The sequence below is a fragment of the Mytilus edulis genome, chromosome 12 (genome assembly GCF_963676685.1).
Source record: "Mytilus edulis chromosome 12, xbMytEdul2.2, whole genome shotgun sequence".
Taxonomy (NCBI): domain Eukaryota; kingdom Metazoa; phylum Mollusca; class Bivalvia; order Mytilida; family Mytilidae; genus Mytilus; species Mytilus edulis.
The window spans coordinates 69,868,086-69,893,008 of record NC_092355.1 but is presented as its reverse complement, the minus strand read 5'-3'; the positions used below and the strand labels follow the sequence as shown (position 1 = coordinate 69,893,008).

Here is a 24,923-nt window from a genome sequence, read left to right as displayed (position 1 = left end):
CCTAAAATCAGAGGAGGAACTAGCTATTCCACTGTCATGAACTGCCTCAAAAGAGGCTTGCTGCAATAAATCAATCTATTGTCAGTATTTAACATGATTAAGTTGAAGTCATTACTTATAACATACATGTTATTGTTAAGAAAATCCATGTAAAGGAGGACCACAGAGTTGGTCTAATTGTCTAAGTCACAATCTATTTCTTTTCTTTGACAGTGACATCAACGTATGTGAATTTTCACCAAATGTTTGCTTGCCAAGAAAAAACATGACAGGTGTCACTAGTGGACCAGAACATTCTTACCTTTCCAGAGCTCATGTGATCACCCGTTTTTGATAAAGTTGATGTTTCTCATGTCTTAGCTTTTCTGTGTGGAGTTGTGTGTACTGATGTTTGTTTTTTCATTTTCATTTTCTTTCATAGCCATTGCACTGTCTGCTTTTCTTTAAGACAACTTTTAAATGCCCTTCCGTATCTTTGATCTGCAACTTTTTCAGTTTAAGAATATTGTTGATGCTTTTGGAGTGTCCTTTATATATATATAAAACTGTATGTACAGGCTCCCGACTTGGGACAGGCGTAAACATACAGCAAATGGTGGGGTTTAACATGTTAGCGGTTGAAAGTATCTTCAAGCAAATGTGGGTTTGTTATTAAAATACAGGTGCATTAATGATATATTATTAAAAGAAAAAAAAAGAAAAATGTTGACAATTTTAATACATTTATAATACAGTAACTATACATGATAAATCATAATGAGAATCACACAATCAAAACACAGCTTGTTTATATGTTAAAATTATGGTGAACATATATATACATGTATATACAAATTTCATTATTAATACTATGTGTACTTATAGATAGTGTCCTATATAAAGGGAGACAACCTTTTAGATATGCACTTTTGCAATAAATAACTAGAGGCTCTAAAGAACCGGTGTCGCTCACCTTGGTCTATGTGAATATTAAACAAAGGAAGCAGATGGATTCATGACAAAATTGTGTTTTGGTGATGGTGATGTGTTTGTACATCTTACTTTACTAAACAGTCTTGTTGCTTACAATTATCTCTATCTATAATGAACTTGGCCCAGTAGTTTCAGTGGAAAATGTTAATAAAAATTGACTATAAAGGACAATAACTCCTTAGGGGGTCAATTGACCATTTCGGTCATGTTGACTTATTTGTAAATCTTACATTGCTGAACATTATTGCTGTTTACAGTTTATCTCTATCTATAATAATAGTCAAGATAACCAAAAACAGCAAAAGTTCCTTAAAAATACCGATTTAGGGGCTGCAACCCAATAACAGGTTGTCTGATTCATCTGAAAATTTCAGGGCCGATAGACCTTGACCTGATAAACAATTTTACCCAATGTCAGATTTCCTCTAAATGCCTTGGTTTTTTAGTTATAAGCCAAAAAAAAAACTATGTTCTATGTTTAGCTGTGGCGGCCATCTTGATTTGATGGCCTGGTCACCGGACACATTTTTTTAAACTAAATACCCCAAAGATGATTGTGGCCAAGTTTGGATTAATTTGGCCCAACAGTTTCAGAGGAGAAGATTTTTGTAAATGATAACCAATATTTACGAAAAATGGTTAAAAATTGACAATAAAGGGCAATAACTCCTAAAGGGGTCAACTGACCATTTCGGTCACATTGACTTATTTGTAAATCTTACTTTGCTGAACATTATTGCTGTTTACAGTTTATCTTTATCCATAATAATATTCAAGATAATAACCCAAAGCAGCAAAATTTCCTTAAAATTACTAATTCAGGGGCAGCAACCCAACAACGGGTTGTCCGATTCATCTGAAAATTTTGGAGCAGATAGATCTTCACCTGATAAACAATTTTACCTCCATGTCAGATTTCCTCTAAATGCTTTGATTTTTGAGTTATAAGCCAAAAACTGCATTTTACCCCTATGTTCTATTTTTAGCCATGGCGGCCATCTTGGTTGGTTGGTCGGGTCACCGGACACATTTTTTAAAACTAGATACCCCAATGATGATTGTGTCCAAGTTTGGTTAAATTTGGCCCAGTAGTTTCAGAGGAGAAGATTTTTGTAAAAGTTAACAACGACGACGGACGCAAAGTAATGGGAAAAGCTCACTTGGCCCTTCGGGCAAGGTGAGCTAAAAATTACACAAGGGGGAACACTGACCATGTTGCACCCTCATGGGAAGTGTAGGTCGTTAAAAACCACATTTTAAGTAGTTATTTGTTTTATCATAAATCAGATTGAATTGTTTCACAATTTTAGTTAGACCTTTTTTTTAGCTAACAATAAATCGAGTTTGCTATTTTATGAATGCGTTACAGTAGGCGTTACTTGCTTAAATTCACATGATTTTACCATTTGGTGGATAGTTTTCTCATTGAATCACACACTATATCCTTATTTTCATTCTGATCAGTGATTATTACAAAAACAGGTCTCTATTTGTTGAAATATAGAAATACACAGCCGAGTCTTGCTTGCTTCTGCTGAAATACATGTACATGTTTTATAATGCACGAGCTTGCCAATGTTCCAGAATTTTATGAATCAATAACAAAAAGGTTAACTCATTTAATCATGTTAATAATCCAGAACATCAAAATTTTCAAACATTCAAGTAACATAACCCTGGAACAGTAAACATGAGTTTATTCTGTCTTTACTGATCAAACATATTCCAAAACGAAATTCCTTGCGTAACATTGTCAAAAAATCGTATTTAGACCCATTCATTTGTCAAATCAAAATAACAATATAGGACGGAAAACAAATACATGAAAATAAATGATAAAGAACATGTATGAAAGCTTTCTGTCAGACAGTCTCTTAGCATTGTTGTATTAGATGTAAGGACAACAGACAGGCAAAGAATATACCTATGTCCCGATAGCTTTCTGTCAGACAGTCTCTTAACATTGTTGTATCAAATGGAGGGACAATTAGACAGGCAAGGACTTTGCATATGTCCTCAGCAGCACCGGGAATATATTGAACAAGCTAGTAAAATGCAAAAGTTTAGGTATTTTAGAAACATTTAAGCCGGAATGCACTTTAGTTGGTTTCACCTTAGCTGAAGTCGACTTTTTCTCCATATTGCATTATTGTTCTAACTGTACTCTGTGGTGTGCACTTTCAAGCTATTGCACATTTGTTTAATTTCTTCGATATTGCACCATTATCTCTCACTTCTTCTGATTCTCTAAGGGTATTATGATCCACATTGTTTAGAACTTCCTGTAAACAAAGTGCTCCTCTCCCAATGTTTACTAAAGCCTGTACCAGTACCCGTATTGTAGTTTTCACTGTTCTGTCTTCTCTCCATGCCAACAATACCTCTCTATTCTGAGCTGCTAAATCGCTGGGATTATTACTCTGAATATTTTCCAGGGTTCCAATCGACAACCCGATGGCAGCGCCAAGTTGAAAATATACTTGACCAATTTGTGGTGCTAGTTTATCTAGTATCTCATCCGTCGGTATACAATCTAGAAATTCCAAAGGAATGCCTGAAATTTAAATACAAATTGAAGTAGATTATTTTTCAAATATTGCATATTCAATAATGAAAATATAGTTTTGCATTTAAAGTTATTAGGCGCCTAACTGCAAGACTAGTGTAATAAAAAATGTTTATTAAAAAAAAAATTTGTAAATAAACACACCTATAACATAATTGCAGGATCAATCAAATGAATGAATGCATGTCTGGATATTTTTTTATTAGGCTATATTTATACCCTTAAATGATTTATAAGACCAGAAAAATCTCACAATAAGCTTTATCTGACTTATATAGTGTAACAGTGAACATGTACTTTAGTCTTTCACATCAACGTGAAGTATTCTTGACTTATGCATTTTTATTTAACCATGTACAATGACTTAATTACAAATTGAAACAACTCACATATCTCAATATAAACGTAAGTATTATCACTGTTCAGTTTAATAAAATGTTTACTGTTATTGCATTATTGACTTTTAACAAACGAAATAAAAAGGATAAACAAGTTTCTAGGGGTAATAACTCCGTTTCTAGGACTCCAAAATGGTCTGTTCAATTTTTAATTCAATTCCGCCGGTAGTAATTGAAATGTTGATCAACTCTTCTCTAAGTTTGAGGTATTAGTCAAAAACTGCATACCAGCCATGTTCTCTTTCTAACAAACAGTGTTATGATATTGATATTGTACAGCGTCTTTTTGTATGTTGTGATGTTATCATGTTTCACGATTGTTTCATATAATTTTGAAGGGTGTTTCCTATGAAAACATTTTAACCCGCTTCAATTATTTGCACCTGTGCTTAGAATGGAATATGTCGCGTTTTAAAGTGGTTTATATGTGTTTCTCGTTGCCTTTTTTTTCACAGAGATTAGACTGTTGTTTTTTTCCCGTTTGAATGGTTTTACACATAATTTTTTACACCCTTTATGGCTTGCTGTTCGATGTGAGACGAGGCTCATTGTTAAAAACCATACTTTGACCTATAATGGTTTACTTTTGCAGAAGTCTGACTTGGATGAAGAGTTGTCTAATTGGCACTCATACCACATTTTTTAATATCTATATATCACAAAGTTTATTACTAATACACTCAAGCACATATTGTGTGCAACAACAGCAACATGATATAGTATACAAACAATGAAATTGGTCAATAAATATGACCCAAAAAAAAAGACGTAACAGGGGTCATATTTATTGATGAAAAAAATCCCAGGTAAACAAATTTTAAACCAGACACCCCAGAAATATTTAACCAAAGCGTGGCAATAATTCCTGAAGAATCAGGTTAAAGGAGACTTATTTTGAAATTAAACAGACCGAGTGGAGTACAACAATGGACACCAAGTGATGACAAAAGCATGCATAGCATACCAATCCTTGTAAGCTAAAATGGGTGAAACATTTACAGACAAAAAGCCTTGTAATGTGTTATTTTGAATGCAACACAAACTCAAACAGTAAGTCATCATTCCCATAACAGCGAATTCCATTGAGTGTGTAGCCAAAGGTAATATCTTTGGTTAGCTTGTTTGTTAGCTGAACCGTGAAGTCATTATTAGGTGAGGTATACTACCTTCCTTTCAAAGTAGCATAGTCCAACAGACAGATATATTGGTTTTCTGTAGGACTAGTCTATTTATAAAGTAGGGTAGTTTACCTAACCTAACAATGACTTCACAGTTCAGCAAACAAGCAAGCTAACCAAAGATATTACCTTTGGCTTCACACTCAATGGAATCCGCTATAATGATTTTATCAGTTTTATATTCACTTATTATCGGTAGACAAAGCGACAACATGCCTTTTTGATATCAAATGGACAGATTGAGCCACTATATACTTGCATGTATAGGTTAGTTTAAATAGTCATATATCATGTTTTCAAGACGAATATAGTTTACACCTATGGAAATGTAATTGTCCGAGTTATATTTCGAAGGAAAAAACATGAAGTGTACCATGTTTACCATTCAACATCCATACATACCTGTCTCTGCTCTTCTTTCCCGTTTTACCTACAACAAATACAATTATGACAACACATTTACCATAAAAAAAGTAAATTAATAAGACTTACAATCTCCAAGGAAATTGAAATTTAAAGTCCACATACACAATTTACATACCAAGACAACACATACACCATATACATACCAAGACAACATATACACCATATACATACCAAGACAACACATACACCATATACATACAAAGGCAATACGTACACCATGTGCATACCCAAAACACCACATACACCATCTACATACCAAGAGGACACATACATAAATACATACCAAGACAATTACGCATACCATATACAAACCAAGACAAAACATACAACATATACATGCCAAGACGATACATACGAAACTACATTCCAAGACAACATTTAAACCATATAAATACCAAGACGACACATACACACACACATACCAAGACAGTACATACACAACATACATGTTCATACTAAGACGATACATAAAAAAATTCATACCAAGACAATACGTGAACCATATATATACCAAGACGATACATACACCAAATACATACCAAGACAAAACATACACCATATATATATCAAAATGATACATACACAATTTACATTCCAAAAAGACACATACACCATAAACATACTAAGACGATACATGCACCATATACATGCCAAGAGCAGTATCAACAATGATTAAATTTGATTTATCATCTTTTGTTGATTGTTGAAAAATGAGATCAGGATATAGTGTTATAAGTGTATTCAATTTCCAGGTGAACGCGTTATTTGTATGAAAATTTTAATGGAGAGCATTCATACATAACTTAACAAAAGTCAGCTTTGTGTATAGACATAGCAATGGATTTACTTAATTTAATCTCCCTTTTAACAGATCTTTGTTTTATATAGACATAGCAATGGATTTACTTAATTTAATCTCCCTTTTAACAGATCTTTGTTTTATATAGACATAGCAATGGATTTACTTAATTTAATCTCCCTTTTAACAGATCTTTGTTTTATATAGACAAGGAATTTACATAGTTTAATCTCTCTTTTAACAGATCTTTGTTTTATATAGACATAGCAATGAATTTACATAGTTTAATCTCCCTTTTAACAGATCTTTGTTTTATATAGACATAGCAAGGAATTTACATAGTTTAATCTCCCTTTTAACAGATCTTTGTTTTATACAGACATAGCAAGGAATTTACATAGTTTAATCTCCCTTTTAACAGATCTTTGTTTTATATAGACATAGCAAGGAATTTACATAGTTTAATCTCCCTTTTAACAGATCTTTGTTTTATATAGACATAGCAATGAATTTACATAGTTTAATCTCCCTTTTAACAGATCTTTGTTTTATATAGACATAGCAATGAATTTACATAGTTTAATCTTCCTTTTAACAGATCTTTGTTTTACATAGACATAGCAATGAATTTACATAGTTTAATCTTCCTTTTAACAGATCTTTGTTTTCTATAGACAAAGCAATGAATTTACATAGTTTAATCTCCCTATTTGTTTTATATAGACATAGCAATGAATTTACATAGTTTAATCTCCCTTTTAACAGATCTTTGTTTTCTATAGACAAAGCAATGAATTTACATAGTTTAATCTCCCTCTTTGTTTTATATAGACATAGCAATGAATTTACATAGTTTAATCTCCCTTTTAACAGATCTTTGTTTTATATAGACATAGCAATGAATTTACATAGTTTAATCTCCCTTTTAACAGATCTTTGTTTTATATAGACATAGCAAGGAATTTACATAGTTTAATCTCCCTTTTAACAGATCTTTGTTTTATATAGACATAGCAAGGAATTTACATAGTTTAATCTCCCTTTTAACAGATCTTTGTTTTATACAGACATAGCAAGGAATTTACATAGTTTAATCTCCCTTTTAACAGATCTTTGTTTTCTATAGACAAAGCAATGAATTTACATAGTTTAATCTCCCTATTTGTTTTATATAGACATAGCAATGAATTTACATAGTTTAATCTCCCTTTTAACAGATCTTTGTTTTCTATAGACAAAGCAATGAATTTACATAGTTTAATCTCCCTTTTAACAGATCTTTGTTTTCTATAGACAAAGCAATGAATTTACATAGTTTAATCTCCCTCTTTGTTTTATATAGACATAGCAATGAATTTACATAGTTTAATCTCCCTTTTAACAGATCTTTGTTTTATATAGACATAGCAATGAATTTACATAGTTTAATCTCCCTTTTAACAGATCTTTGTTTTCTATAGACAAAGCAATGAATTTACATAGTTTAATCTCCCTCTTTGTTTTATATAGACATAGCAATGAATTTACATAGTTTAATCTCCCTTTTAACAGATCTTTGTTTTATATAGACATAGCAATGAATTTACATAGTTTAATCTCCCTTTGAACAGATCTTTGTTTTATATAGACATAGCAATGAATTTACATAGTTTAATCTCCCTTTTAACAGATCTTTGTTTTCTATAGACAAAGCAATGAATTTACATAGTTTAATCTCCCTCTTTGTTTTATATAGACATAGCAATGAATTTACATAGTTTAATCTCCCTTTTAACAGATCTTTGTTTTCTATAGACAAAGCAATGAATTTACATAGTTTAATCTCCCTCTTTGTTTTATATAGACATAGCAAGGAATTTACATAGTTTAATCTCCCTTTTAACAGATCTTTGTTTTATATAGACATAGCAAGGAATTTACATAGTTTAATCTCCCTTTTAACAGATCTTTGTTTTATATAGACATAGCAAGGAATTTACATAGTTTAATCTCCCTTTTAACAGATCTTTGTTTTATATAGACATAGCAAGGAATTTACATAGTTTAATCTCCCTTTTAACAGATCTTTGTTTTATATAGACATAGCAAGGAATTTACATAGTTTAATCTCCCTTTTAACAGATCTTTGTTTTCTATAGACATAGCAAGGAATTTACATAGTTTAATCTCCCTTTTAACAGATCTTTGTTTTATATAGACATAGCAAAGAATTTACATAGTTTAATCACCCTTTTAACAGATCTTTGTTTTCTATAGACATAGCAAGGAATTTACATAGTTTAATCTCCCTTTTAACAGATCTTTGTTTTATACAGACATAGCAAGGAATTTACATAGTTTAATCTCCCTTTTAACAGATCTTTGTTTTATATAGACATAGCAAGGAATTTACATAGTTTAAACTCCCTTTTAACAGATCTTTGTTTTATACAGACATAGCAAGGAATTTACATAGTTTAATCTCCCTTTTAACAGATCTTTGTTTTCTATAGACAAAGCAATGAATTTACATAGTTTAATCTCCCTATTTGTTTTATATAGACATAGCAATGAATTTACATAGTGTAATCTCCCTTTTAACAGATCTTTGTTTTCTATAGACAAAGCAATGAATTTACATAGTTTAATCTCCCTCTTTGTTTTATATAGACATAGCAATGAATTTACATAGTTTAATCTCCCTTTTAACAGATCTTTGTTTTATATAGACATAGCAATGAATTTACATAGTTTAATCTCCCTTTTAACAGATCTTTGTTTTCTATAGACAAAGCAATGAATTTACATATTTTAATCTCCCTCTTTGTTTTATATAGACATAGCAATGAATTTACATAGTTTAATCTCCCTTTTAACAGATCTTTGTTTTATATAGACATAGCAATGAATTTACATAGTTTAATCTCCCTTTTAACAGATCTTTGTTTTATATAGACATAGCAACGAATTTACATAGTTTAATCTTCCTTTTAACAGATCTTTGTTTTATATAGACATAGCAATGAATTTACATAGTTTAATCTCCCTTTTAACAGATCTTTGTTTTATATAGACATAGCAAAGAATTTACATAGTTTAATCTCCCTTTTAACAGATCTTTGTTTTATATAGACATAGCAAGGAATTTACATAGTTTAATCTCCCTTTTAACAGATCTTTGTTTTATATAGAAATAGCAAGGAATTTACATAGTTTAATCTCCCTTTTAACAGATCTTTGTTTTATACAGACATAGCAAGGAATTTACATAGTTTAATCTCCCTTTTAACAGATCTTTGTTTTCTATAGACAAAGCAATGAATTTACATAGTTTAATCTCCCTATTTGTTTTATATAGACATAGCAATGAATTTACATAGTTTAATCTCCCTTTTAACAGATCTTTGTTTTATATAGACATAGCAATGAATTTACATAGTTTAATCTCCCTTTTAACAGATCTTTGTTTTATATAGACATAGCAACGAATTTACATAGTTTAATCTTCCTTTTAACAGATCTTTGTTTTATACAGACATAGCGATGAATTTACATAGTTTAATCTCCCTTTTAACAGATCTTTGTTTTATATAGACCTATAACAATGGATTTACATAGTTTAATCTCCCTTTTAACAGATCTTTGTTTTATATAGACATAGCAATGAATTTACATAGTTTAATCTTCCTTTTAACAGATCTTTGTTTTTATATAGACATAGCAATGAATTTACATAGTTTAATCTCCCTTTTAACAGATCTTTGTTTTATATAGACATAACAATGAATTTACATAGTTTAATCTCCCTTTTAACAGATCTTTGTTTTTATATAGACATAGCAATGAATTTACATAGTTTAATCTCCCTTTTAACAGATCTTTGTTTTATATAGACATAGCAATGGATTTACATAGTTTAATCTTCCTTTTAACAGATCTTTGTTTTATATAGACATAGCAATGAATTTACATAGTTTAATCTTCCTCTTTGTTTTATATAGACATAGCAATGAATTTACATAGTTTAATCTCCCTCTTTGTTTTATATAGACATAGCAATGAATTTACATAGTTTAATCTCCCTTTTAACAGATCTTTGTTTTATATAGACATAGCAATGAATTTACATAGTTTAATCTTCCTTTTAACAGATCTTTGTTTTATATAGACATAGCAATGAATTTACATAGTTTAATCTTCCTTTTAACAGATCTTTGTTTTATATAGACATAGCAAGGAATTTACATAGTTTAATCTCCCTTTTAACAGATCTTTGTTTTCTATAGACAAAGCAATGAATTTACATAGTTTAATCTCCCTATTTGTTTTATATAGACATAGCAATGAATTTACATAGTTTAATCTCCCTTTTAACAGATCTTTGTTTTCTATAGACAAAGCAATGAATTTACATAGTTTAATCTCCCTCTTTGTTTTATATAGACATAGCAATGAATTTACATAGTTTAATCTCCCTTTTAACAGATCTTTGTTTTATATAGACATAGCAATGAATTTACATAGTTTAATCTCCCTTTTAACAGATCTTTGTTTTATATAGACATAGCAAGGAATTTACATAGTTTAATCTCCCTTTTAACAGATCTTTGTTTTATATAGACATAGCAAGGAATTTACATAGTTTAATCTCCCTTTTAACAGATCTTTGTTTTATATAGACATAGCAAGGAATTTACATAGTTTAATCTCCCTTTTAACAGATCTTTGTTTTATACAGACATAGCAAGGAATTTACATAGTTTAATCTCCCTTTTAACAGATCTTTGTTTTCTATAGACAAAGCAATGAATTTACATAGTTTAATCTCCCTTTTAACAGATCTTTGTTTTCTATAGACAAAGCAATGATTTACATAGTTTAATCTCCCTCTTTGTTTTATATAGACATAGCAATGAATTTACATAGTTTAATCTCCCTTTTAACAGATCTTTGTTTTATATAGACATAGCAATGAATTTACATAGTTTAATCTCCCTTTTAACAGATCTTTGTTTTCTATAGACAAAGCAATGAATTTACATAGTTTAATCTCCCTCTTTGTTTTATATAGACATAGCAATGAATTTACATAGTTTAATCTCCCTTTGAACAGATCTTTGTTTTATATAGACATAGCAATGAATTTACATAGTTTAATCTCCCTTTTAACAGATCTTTGTTTTCTATAGACAAAGCAATGAATTTACATAGTTTAATCTCCCTCTTTGTTTTATATAGACATAGCAATGAATTTACATAGTTTAATCTCCCTTTTAACAGATCTTTGTTTTATATAGACATAGCAATGAATTTACATAGTTTAATCTCCCTTTTAACAGATCTTTGTTTTCTATAGACAAAGCAATGAATTTACATAGTTTAATCTCCCTATTTGTTTTATATAGACATAGCAATGAATTTACATAGTTTAATCTCCCTTTTAACAGATCTTTGTTTTATATAGACATAGCAATGAATTTACATAGTTTAATCTCCCTTTTAACAGATCTTTGTTTTATATAGACATAGCAACGAGTTTACATAGTTTAATCTTCCTTTTAACAGATCTTGGTTTTATACAGACATAGCGATGAATTTACATAGTTTAATCTCCCTTTTAACAGATCTTTGTTTTATATAGATATAGCAATGACTTTACATAGTTTAATCTCCCTTTTAACAGATCTTTGTTTTATATAGACATAGCAATGAATTTACATAGTTTAATCTCCCTTTTAACAGATCTTTGTTTTCTATAGACAAAGCAATGAATTTACATAGTTTAATCTTCCTTTTAACAGATCTTTGTTTTATATAGACATAGCAATGAATTTACATAGTTTAATCTCCCTTTTAACAGATCTTTGTTTTATATAGACATATCAATGAATTTACATAGTTTAATCTCCCTTTTAACAGATCTTTGTTTTATATAGAAATAGCAATGAATTTACAGAGTTTAATCTCCCTTTATAACAGATCTTTGTTTTATATAGACATAGCAATGAATTTACATAGTTTAATCTCCCTTTTAACAGATCTTTGTTTTATATAGACATAACAATGAATTTACATAGTTTAATCTCCCTTTTAACAGATCTTTGTTTTCTATAGACATAGCAATGAATTTACATAGTTTAATCTCCCTTTTAACAGATCTTTGTTTTATATAGAAATAGCAATGAATTTACATAGTTTAATCTCCCTTTTAACAGATCTTTGTTTTATATAGACATAGCAATGAATTTACATAGTTTAATCTTCCTTTTAACAGATCTTTGTTTTTATATAGACATAGCAATGAATTTACATAGTTTAATCTCCCTTTTAACAGATCTTTGTTTTATATAGACATAACAATGAATTTACATAGTTTAATCTCCCTTTTAACAGATCTTTGTTTTTATATAGACATAGCAATGAATTTACATAGTTTAATCTCCCTTTTAACAGATCTTTGTTTTATATAGACATAGCAATGGATTTACATAGTTTAATCTCCCTCTTTGTTTTATATAGACATAGCAATGAATTTACATAGTTTAATCTCCCTTTTAACAGATCTTTGTTTTATATAGAAATAGCAATGGATTTACATAGTTTAATCTCCCTTTTAACAGATCTTTGTTTTATATAGACATAGCAATGAATTTACATAGTTTAATCTTCCTTTTAACAGATCTTTGTTTTATATAGACATAGCAATGGATTTACATAGTTTAATCTTCCTTTTAACAGATCTTTGTTTTATATAGACAAAGCAATGAATTTACATAGTTTAATCTCCCTCTTTGTTTTATATAGACATAGCAATGAATTTACATAGTTTAATCTCCCTCTTTGTTTTATACAGACATAGCAATGAATTTACATAGTTTAATCTTCCTTTTAACAGATCTTTGTTTTATATAGACATAACAATGAATTTACATAGTTTAATCTCCCTATTTGTTTTATATAGACATAGCAATGAATTTACATAGTTTAATCTCCCTCTTTGTTTTATACAGACATAGCAATGAATTTACATAGTTTAATCTCCCTTTTAACAGATCTTTGTTTTCTAGACAAAGCAATGAATTTACATAGTTTAATCTCCCTCTTTGTTTTATATAGACATAGCAATGGATTTACATAGTTTAATCTCCCTTTTAACAGATCTTTGTTTTATATAGACATAGCAAGGAATTTACATAGTTTAATCTTCCTTTTAACAGATCTTTGTTTTATATAGACATAGCAATGACTTTACATAGTTTAATCTCCCTTTTAACAGATCTTTGTTTTATATAGACATAGCAATGAATTTACATAGTTTAATCTCCCTTTTAACAGATCTTTGTTTTATATAGACATAGCAATGAATTTACATAGTTTAATCTCCCTTTTAACAGATCTTTGTTTTCTATAGACAAAGCAATGAATTTACATAGTTTAATCTCCCTTTTAACAGATCTTTGTTTTATATAGACAGAGCAATGAATTTACATAGTTTAATCTTCCTTTTAACAGATCTTTGTTTTATATAGACATAGCAATGAATTTACATAGTTTAATCTCCCTTTTAACAGATCTTTGTTTTATATAGACATAACAATGAATTTACATAGTTTAATCTCCCTTTTAACAGATCTTTGTTTTATATAGACATAGCAATGAATTTACATAGTTTAATCTCCCTTTTAACAGATCTTTGTTTTATATAGACATATCAATGAATTTACATAGTTTAATCTCCCTTTTAACAGATCTTTGTTTTATATAGAAATAGCAATGAATTTACATAGTTTAATCTCCCTTTTAACAGATCTTTGTTTTATATAGACATAGCAATGAATTTACATAGTTTAATCTTCCTTTTAACAGATCTTTGTTTTATATAGACATAGCAATGAATTTACATAGTTTAATCTCCCTTTTAACAGATCTTTGTTTTATATAGACATATCAATGAATTTACATAGTTTAATCTCCCTTTTAACAGATCTTTAAATATTTAAAAGGAATACTAAAAGTCCTAGATACTTTCATGTGTTAATACAGTTGTTGTTTTAAAATAGTCTCCAAGGTGACAAACGTATTGTGCAAATACAACATAGATGGGATTAGAGGTCTACCAAAACTTAATATCAATCTTAATTATATTCAAAGCCAAAGGTTTTGGTATCAGAATGATTACCTTGAACATATTCAGGCTAACCATTTTATATTCATTGAATCAAATGTATTCATATGTTATTATGTAGGTTTTTGCGTAATACTATGTGCATTAGTAAAACAATTTATTTGAGCTCACTTTGACATACACATATCATATCTAACGATATTGATATAAGAAAGTGTAAAACAAAGCCAAAATGTCAGACTCAAAATCTCATTATAATGTCCAATGAACAAAAACTGTATCGATTAAAACCATAATTTTCCCGACAACTTAAACTTACAAGCACATGGTGATTTTGAAATAGTAAGATGGTGTAGTGATTTTTTTTTACATATATATCATGTATATTCGGAACATTGTAAATCAAAATTGAATAACTCGTTATATTTATTATCATAAAAAAACTAAACCTATCAATTATGGTATACTGGGCTTTAAGGGAGACATTTGTTTTCATAAAATATTTGTAAATATCTTTACTAAAATGAACAGAAGTGTTTACAATAACTATTTAAAATTAAAGAACCTTAGTGAGCACGCTCACATACCCCACGTCCCCACATTGTCATTGGAGAAATTAAATAAGTATAAGAAAAAAAAATAGTATAAGAAAAAATACTGAATAATAATTTCCTGTCAATATACACATCTGCATAGTATGTCCTTATTATCTACAAAATTTCATGAAATTCTGTTGTGTGTTTTCAGAGGAGTTGAGATGACAAACTGTTGCAGAAGTACATTGAAGCAAATAAGTTCAAAGGGGCATAACTCCTAGAAAAAAAAATTGAATCGTAATTTCCTGTTGATATGCACATCTACATAGTATGTCCTTATTATCTGAAAAGGTTTCATGAAATTCTGTTATGTAGTTTCAGAGGAGTTGGGATGACAAACTGTTGCAGTAGTACATTGAAGTAAATAAGTTCAAAGGGGCGTAACTCCTAGAAAAAAAATTGAATCGCAATTTCCCGTCGATATGCACAACTACATAGTATGTCCTTATTATCTGAAAAGGTTTCGTGAAATTCTGTTGTGTGGTTTGAGAGGAGTTGCGATGACAAGAAACTGACGGACGGGTCAAAAACATTATACCCTCATTGTTCTAAGTTGTAACCTTTACTATATTATGTAGGACAAACAGAAAACTAAATGATAGGGAGCCACTGTGACCAACCGCATATGACCATTAACAACGAAATAGCGAAGAGCCTACTGATTGAAACAAAGGAAGATCCCGAGGAAATTCAGACATTTTTCTCTACATTTCTTATACATTATCAAACTGCAGCAGGTTTGAATTCTTTGTAATGGATGTTCAGTAGGGTATCAGTAGTCTTCCTTAAGGGTGTACTGATATGAAATAACAAAAAGTCAAGAATTTAAGATTGATACTATAAGTCAGAAGACCATTTATTAAGGAACAAAATAAGCTAAAGATACAGAAAAGTTATCAAGCTCCTTTTCGAGATATTTAATTAAACAAAATGGTGGGAAAAGCATCTATGTATAATAATGTATGTGCAATGTATCTAAACTAGTTACCTGACACAGTGTATGAACTGGTAAGTCCATATCTGTTAAAGCTTTGGATATACTGCTAAATTTTCCTGAGTATTTTTCCCGCCAGTTGACCAGTATTCTATACTTAACAATCTCAATCCGAGCATTATCAGATCTAAGTGTATCCCAATCTTGTAGAGTCATACCAAGATGTATGGCCAACTCTCGTATTGTGGTTTCATCACATCCTGATGTTAATCGATAAAGTTCAACATCACTCGGAATTTGATTTAAGGCACTGTCTAGTAAACCTAGAATTGTATAAATAAGATACATAATGCTAGTAAAATTTAAGATCTTGATAGATTACTTTTTTAACATGGTTAAGGATGAATAACCAAAGAATGTTCATTATATCTTCTAATATAATTGTACAGTTTACAAAGTATAGATGGCTACATGTATCAAAGGCAAAATTATAAACCTAACCATTATATCAAAATTCATTGGTTGAAAAAACACAGACAAAAAGACACGAACAAGAGGCTATACAGAGCCTGTGTGACTCCTCTAGGTCTTTGTACATCTTCAGTTATGCTAACTATGTAGACTACAATATAATTCATGGTAAAATTATTCTTTTGGTAATACCTTTTGTAATGTATTTCTGATCTTTTTCTTATTTATATTTTCTCTCCACAGGCAATTGTCTCAGAATTTTTTTCCCTATATTACCTTAATATAACACAAGGTACTTAACTTGCATTTTTGAAAAATGTCAGGCGGTGAGGAAATTCCGTTATATGCCACTTTCTAGTCGGTCGACCCTATTTAAAATTGTTATATCGTAAATCTAAATTGATTTATCTCTACAATGGTGTATAACACGCCTACATTTGTTGTCGGAATTATTTAAAGCAATCCTATTCAAGTATGTCAATCGTAATAATTTTGCCAACCACTGAAAATCTGGAAATAAATGTCTCACAGTAAATGATTATTATAAAAACTGTTTCAGAAAAAAACCTGTTATTTTTTGTCTGAATAGAACTTATCCCCCTGTTAGTAAATTTATATAAGATACCTTGAAAAAAAAACCTCACAAGTATTTTTTGTGGTATGTCTAATAAGTTCAGAGGTTCCTTTTTTAGATACAAATGTTCCCATGACATCAATGTCATTCAGACTCTCTCTTGACTTTACGTATAAATAAAGGCAACAGTAGTATACCGCTGTTCAAACTCATAAATCCATGGACAAAAAACAAAATCGGGGTAACAAACTAAAACTGAGGGAAACGCATAAATATAAGAGGAGAACAACGACACAACACTACAATGTAACTAACACACACAGAAACGGACCAAGCATCAGACAAAATCCCACGAGAATAACAAATATAACATCAAAACCAAATACATGAATTTGGGATAGACAAGTACCGTAAAAATGGAACAAGATCAAATAACTCTGATAATCATTTAGACTTTCCCATAAAATTGACCAATCGGAAACCGTGATATATAAGCAGACGTGACGCCTTTATTGCCAATTCATTAGCGGTTGGCAAAATAATTACGATTGACATACTTTGGTAGGATTGCTACAGATGATTCCGACGACAAATGTAGGCATGTTAAACACCATTGTAAAGATTTGCGATATAACAAATGTAAATGTTTCTCTCTATCGTCTACAGCTTTTACACATAACACAAAATAAGGTTAAAAGCCATTACGATCATCTTGGTTGATAGATGGGGTCAACGGACACATGCAACTAGATAATATAAAAATAATTTGGGCTAAGTTTGGTTAGATTGGTTCAGTAGATTCATAAACATTTTTTGAAAAAAGATTACAAACTAGATGTGTCAAAGCGACATGAATGGTCCCGTCTCAAAATTTAAAAGATTTGCAATTTCAATAACACATGTGGACACAAACATGATGGTAGTCTCACATGTCAAAAATCAGCTCAAAATCTAGAGGCGTATAGAAAAAAAGTCTGTAAAACAATTTTCGAAGTTGTTAACCCTTCATTTTGTCAAAAATTAGTGGAGCAAAACAAAATTTAAACTTGATCTACAACTCATCATAGTAAGCTCACATACAAAAAATCAGCACAAGATATGTAAGCATTTAGAAAAAAAAATCTGTATTACGCAATTTTTCAAAAAATTCACAAAGTCCAAAGCACAACATTACAGCAAAAATTAGCCGAGTGAAACAAAACTTAAACTTGATCTGTAACTCACATATAAAAAATCAGCCCTATATCTGAATGCGTTTAGAAAAAAAGTCTGTATAATTGTGATTTTCAACAATTTATCAAAGTAAATAGCCCATAATTTCGGCAAAAATTAGCAAAGCAGAACAAAACTTAAACTTGATCTGTAACTCATCTTGGTTAACTCACATGCCAAAAATTATCCCAATATCTGAAAGAGTTTAGAAAAAAAGCCTATATATAACTGTGCTTTTCAACAATTTATGAAAGTCCAAAGCCCATAATTTTGGTAAAAATTAGAGGAACGAACGAAACTTAAACTTGATCTGTAACTCATCATGGTTAACTCACATACCAAAAATCAGCCCAATATCTGAAGGCGTTTAGAAAAAACTCCGTAAGACAGAATGATGGAAATACGGACAAGGGTAAAACTATATGGCACCGACAACTTTGTAATAATTATGAAAAGTGTGAAAAAATTACATGATAGGGCCATTACTCCTGACGGGGTCAACAGACACTTTTGATCATGATGAATTATATGAAGAGATTAGTTTGTTGTACATTTTTATCTCTATCTGTCAAACTATTCAAAATAAAAAACCGAAATTCCAAAATTTCCTTAGAAAGACCAATTTAGGGGCAGCAACAAAAAAATAGGTTGTCTGAAGCGTCTACAAATTTACGGTCAGATATATCATGACATGATTTACATTTTTACACCAAAAAAGATTTGCTTTTAATACTTCTGTTTCATAGATATAAGCTTAACTGGATTTTTACGACCATGATCTATTTTTTTCTATGACGGATAATTAAGACATTCCACATGTATATGGGTCTATAGTTTGAGAGTAGAAGACTTGTGTAAAAGGTATTGAACGACGACGACAGATGACGAAGGCCTTCATATAAGAAAAGCTCGCTTGGTCCTTTTTGGACAGGTAAGTTAAAAATGAAAATGTCACTATCATTTCTGTCTTACATTTTTGCTATAAGAGTTATCTTCTTGTAAATAGCTAAGTTGAACAATTAATATAAAAACAAAAGATTTGGTATTTGCTTTAACATTTTGGATAATGCACTCACCATGATAACTCACTAGTTATATTCATAGACATAATTAGTTTTACTAATTAATTGCAAATCTCTCTCAAAATTTGCAGATTAAGGTAAATAACTTCATTGACTGTGGACCGCTACTTGTTGGATTGTTGAAATAATCTGTAATGTTTCCTTGTTCTAAAACAACCATAATTGTCAATTGCTACTCTTCTAGACTTTCAGATATTATGTCTGTATACATATCAAAATTTGTACACTGATTTTTTTGTAGGCAGTATCTTGCCGATTGAATTGACTTTAAAATATCACTGTTTCTGTTATTTTTTCACCTATCTATCAGCTAAAACCAAGGGAAATGTTGTGATGTACTTAAATGCTGAACCTTTTGACAAGTTAAGCAGTTCGAATTATTCATAGATCATGTTTTGCAGTTATTTTTACTTTTTAACATGACTGTTCATTTATCTACAATAAAGAAAATACTAACAAATGCATTTAAGAGGAACACACTTCTATAAGCAATCACCTAGCTTACAACTTTGTTCAGATTTGTGACAACCATTGAAAATGTACCGTCAATCAGTTCTTTGTCGAATGTTTAAACTCATAAAAGTAAATATATTATGTTGATATTAGCATGCAATCACTAAGTAACTTGTTTCAAGTTTTAAATCATGTGAAGCTACGTTAGAGAAATCTTACCTGGACAATGTAATTCACACTGTTCTTTTATCTGTAAAAATAAAACATATATACATGCAATAATTTTAATCATCTATAGAATAGGAGATATTTCATTTATCAAAATATGCACCAAATGTACTATCATTATCAGTTTTGGAAATCTCAACCTTGTGAAGAACATAACTCCTACACAAAAAGGGAGTAACACAATGATATACATTTGTACCACGAACACAGCCATTTGTTGTTGTACAGTCAAATGGTTTTTGAGTAATACTAGTAGTTAAAATATGAAAAATAGTGTATTATCTAATGATAATTAGCACGTTGATAAAAATAACTCTTTATAGTTTTATTTACAACTACTTGTTACTACACAAGAAAAGAATTTAAAAACTGGGGTTCTGTTTTTTTAGTTTTCTATCTTGTTCGTTCTTTAAATTAATTTGCAATTTGCTTACTGACCTTACTATATATATATATATATATATATAATGTTTACCTTATCTTGGTTCCAAACAACCCAGTTTCCTTGTCTGTGTGTAAGTTTATGTTTGTCACAAACCCATTCACTGATCTGCAAAGCTGTCTCTTCACTAATGAAGCATTTCAATTCAAAACATGAATATTCAATATGGAAAGGTAATTGTTTGCCGTGTTTTACATGGATTGTGGACTGATAGAAATCTGATATTCTTTCCATTGTTGTAACCAAGCATTCCTTAACTCCAGTGGCTATATCTGGTACTATAAGTCCAGCCGAGGTTTTATGGACTAAATAAAGAAGAATCTTGTTGCCTTCGACACATATTACAACATCATGTGCCTTGTCAAATGAGACTACAATAAATCCTGAAAAGAGGAGTTTTCTCCCTTCATACTGCTTCAAAGTCCACATGCTCAGACACGCACTGATCAGACGATTGGGCAAAGCTGGTGGTATGACAGTTCCTTTAAAAACAAAGGCTAGACATATTGCTTTCTCTGGTGTACATTCTTTTTCCATAAAGCTGGTTGTGTTTCTTTCTGTAACCATACAGGGAACAAAGAAGTTCTCTACTGGTAACCGACTTCCTGTACCTGTGTCATATCTTCTTTGCTCTGCCAGAATATCTAAATGAATGAGGATGTTGAATATAAACTCTTTGTACGGTAAAATTGGACGGAAATCTTTTTGTTCCCAAATCTGATACAGGTCTTCTCGGTGTATGATTCCACTTTCTGACATTCTACTGAATATTACCTGCATTCTTCTTTTCTTTGGCCAAAATCCTATGTCTGAAAGTAACATACAGAGATAAATCACCCTCTGAGGATGGCATGATTTTTCTTATTCATATTGATTATGGGCTGTACCGGTGTGAAAGGCAAAGGGTTGACTGTAAATTCAGTAATTAGTGATAAGTTTTCATTGATAAAGATAATGCGACTGTAGCGAGTTATTTTATATCCTATTCAAATATTTTGGTGCAGATTTTCCTGAAATCGCAATTATAATCCCTTATTTGTGTTCATTCTTAAAAATTGGAATAATAAAGGCAGCCAACATTTCTGAATTTTCAGTAAAAATATAAACGAACACTTTTGTTTAATTTCACCATGTTTATTGTATACATTTATTCTACACCTCTTAATCCAATATTCATCCTTGCTTTTCCCTTTTTGATGTATGGTTAAAGATTTTGTTTAACATTGAATTTGGTGACCTATTAATATTTTTAAAATTCGAAAAAATAAATATTTTTCAATGTGATACAAATCTTGTCATTTCACCTGCATGTCAAAGTTTTGTTTTGAATTTTAACGTGTTTTGTGCATTTGCATCAAGCTAATTGAAATTGATTGACACCAGGAATAAATTTGGAATGGTGTATTAACAAAGCGTATAAAAAAATACACATCTCCAAAGCAAATAAATCAAAAATAAGCTATTTTAACCAGAAAAATAGTTTTGCTCCACTTTTAATCTGAATTTTCACCAAAATAAAAGACACATCAAGATGTCACGCATTCTCAAAACAAGACACATTAATCATGTTAATAATCTTCAAAACAACAAGCGTTCAGTTGAAAAAAAAACCAAACAGTAAAATAAAACAGGTGCCTGTAAATTTAACAAAACATTATTTGACTGGCTATTTGGGTTGATTTCAATTCCCTGTTGTCAAATTAAGTGTATATAAAACTCTGAATTACAAACAAACAAACTGACAATGAAATTAATATAGGAAAATCAGAGGAAAAATAAATCAGTACGAAAACAAATCAAAAGTTAAAAATACATTTTGATTTGTCAGTGTAACCTTACTGGTTAAAGCATTGCCTATTTTAATACCAATTATAATTGTTAACATCTTCTCTCTTTGTATATTGTTTGATGTCAGATATGACACCAATGACACCTTCACCATGTTCGACTATAACAATAATTTACAATTTATAACTACCTGTCACAAATGATCTCATAACCTCCACCATGAGTAGCGGGTTAATTATAACATAATCTCGGAGCTGAAGGGTATGAAAGTAGATCATCTTTCCAAGAGAATGCTGGAAGTGTAAGAAATCATGAAGTTGTTCAAAATCCAGAACGGACACCTTGCTGATTGAATTCAATTCTTCAAGTTCTACCAATGACAAGATTTGCTTTCCTGCAGCTACCATTTCAGCAATCTCCAGTTCAAGGGGAACACAAGCGTTGGGCATCTTCTCTCCCCAACAAGGATGATCGAAAGTAAGCTCTGTGATGGCTTTCTTCAGGGATTCAATTTCTTTATCATCTTTATCAGTTGCATTGACAAATATTTGTTTGTCAAGGACAAGATGATTTCTTCCCTCGTGGTCTTTAAATAATTCCTCTACTTCACTGTACAATAGTGCTCGTCTGGTTTCAACATCCTCCTGCCAAAAAATAAAGTAGACTTTAAAACAAAGGCATCATCATGGAATACAGTTTTTGAGGCTGAATAGTATGCTGTTGAAAAAAAGTTGACGTCATAATCAATTTTTCTTTTATTTCTATATAAATTAATGCATTATGATGATGATTTAAATGCTTTAAAAAAAATGCCAAAAAGTGTAAATACTGAAATAATTCATCTGCTTTACAGTTTAATTTATATTTCAAGTTTTAAGATAGGTTTTATTATAGGTAGATATATACATGATATAGCTTAACGATATACATTATAATAATTGACATATCACTTACAGCTTTAGACTCAGACAAAACAAACACAGATCTAAACAGGAAAAAGAAATAAACAAAACAAACCTTGTTGAACTTTAGACTACCAATGTTATCATCATGATCATAGTGATGTGTTTTTTTCCCAATTTTCAAGGACCATAACATTTTAACATAAACATAAAAACCAGTGGAGTATACATATTCTGCATTGAGGATATTTTTTCCTGTTCCTGTTTATCGTACACATATTTTGGAGCTTTGGAATAGAGTTTTTCTATATTTGAGTAAATTTTATTAGGCTAGCATTTCAATTTTTTGGATTGGATTTCCAGCTTAAAAAAAATCTAGATTACCTACAACCCTTTCTCAGAGGCGGATGGGAGGGGAGGGGGAGGGAAGAAATTTGGTTGATTATATTGATTATATAGGGAATCACTGAGGCATGACTGGAACAGCCCTCTCTAAGGCAGTCAGTGGGCCCCCTCTTATGAAAATTACTGGATCTGCAATCGTTTCTATTCCTATTTCATGTTGCGTACTTTGTTTCTTTGTTCCTTACATATTAACTACATTTTTCCATTTTTTTTCTCTCAAAAAGTCATGAAGACCAATTAGCAAAAAAAAATTAATTAGTTCATTTAGTAAATTATTAAACCCTTGTTGTTTTCTGGAACTTAAGTTGTTTTTGATGGAATACATGCTTGTACAAAGTATGCCTTCACATGTCATCATGTTTAAACTATATTTTAACAGGTAGTGGATGGTATTGTTCATCACACACTATAGCATGTTCACGTGAAGCTTGATACCACATTTGAAGAAACTACGATGTGTGTTGCTCCTCTTAAAGACAACCAAAAGTTCATGGAACGAATGGAAACATGGACAGATGTATGTCAACAAGTATACCACCCCTATCCAATATGCGGTATAAAAAAATCATTATATATTTACTATAGACTTATATCCAAATTACCTACTTTTGGTACTTTGTTTGTGTAGGCAACACAAACAAGATCTAAGGAATGCCTGTATAAAAGACTTATTTATATCTTGTTCAATTACCACTGGTACCAATGTTATAATGGGTGACACCAAAACAGATCTAAAGATTACCTGTATAAAAGACTTATATATCTTATCCACTTTACCACTGGTACCTTGGCCTTATTGGTAACACCAAACAAGATCCAAGGAATACATGTATAAAAGACGTATTTATATCTTGTTCAATTACCACTGGTACCTTGTCCTTATGGGTAACATCAAAACAGATCTAAAGAATGCCTGTATATATAACCTATTTATATCTTATCCACTTTACAACTGGTACCAAGGTCATTATGGGTGACACCAAAACAGATCTAAAGAATGCCTGTATAAAAGACCTATTTATATCTTGTTCAATTACCACTGGTACCTTGTCCTTATGAGTTACAACAAACAAGATCTGAGGGAAGCCTGTATAAAAGACCTATTTAATTCTTGTTCAATTAACACTGGTACCTTGTCCTTATTGGTAACACCAAACAAGATCCAAGGAATTCCTGTACAAAAGACATATTTAATTCTTGTTCAATTACCACTGGTACCTTGTCCTTAGGGGCAACACCAAACAAGATCCAAGGAATTCCTGTATAAAAGACCTATTCATATCTTGTTCAATTACCACTGGTATCTTGTGTTTATGGGTAACACCAAAACAGATCTGAGGAATATCTGTATTTAAGACCTATTTATATTTTTCTCACTTACCACTGCTACCAA

At 30.5% G+C, this 24,923-nt stretch overlaps 1 protein-coding gene across 1 annotated transcript in view; it reads right to left on the bottom strand.

The window, feature by feature from the left end:
• Window positions 1–700: 700 nt before the first annotated feature.
• The window catches only part of LOC139499012 (death-associated protein kinase 1-like), an 80,177-nt gene continuing 55,954 nt past the window's right edge, over window positions 701–24,923 (bottom strand). The window contains exons 10-15 of the mRNA XM_071287667.1: window positions 22,414–22,867; window positions 20,469–21,244; window positions 19,985–20,015; window positions 16,028–16,296; window positions 5,517–5,544; window positions 701–3,526 (exon numbers count right to left, since the gene is read on the bottom strand). Of these exons, the coding sequence (XP_071143768.1) occupies window positions 3,153–3,526; window positions 5,517–5,544; window positions 16,028–16,296; window positions 19,985–20,015; window positions 20,469–21,244; window positions 22,414–22,867 (1,932 nt within the window). The 3' untranslated portion in view covers window positions 701–3,152. The remainder of the gene's footprint in view (window positions 3,527–5,516; window positions 5,545–16,027; window positions 16,297–19,984; window positions 20,016–20,468; window positions 21,245–22,413; window positions 22,868–24,923) is intronic.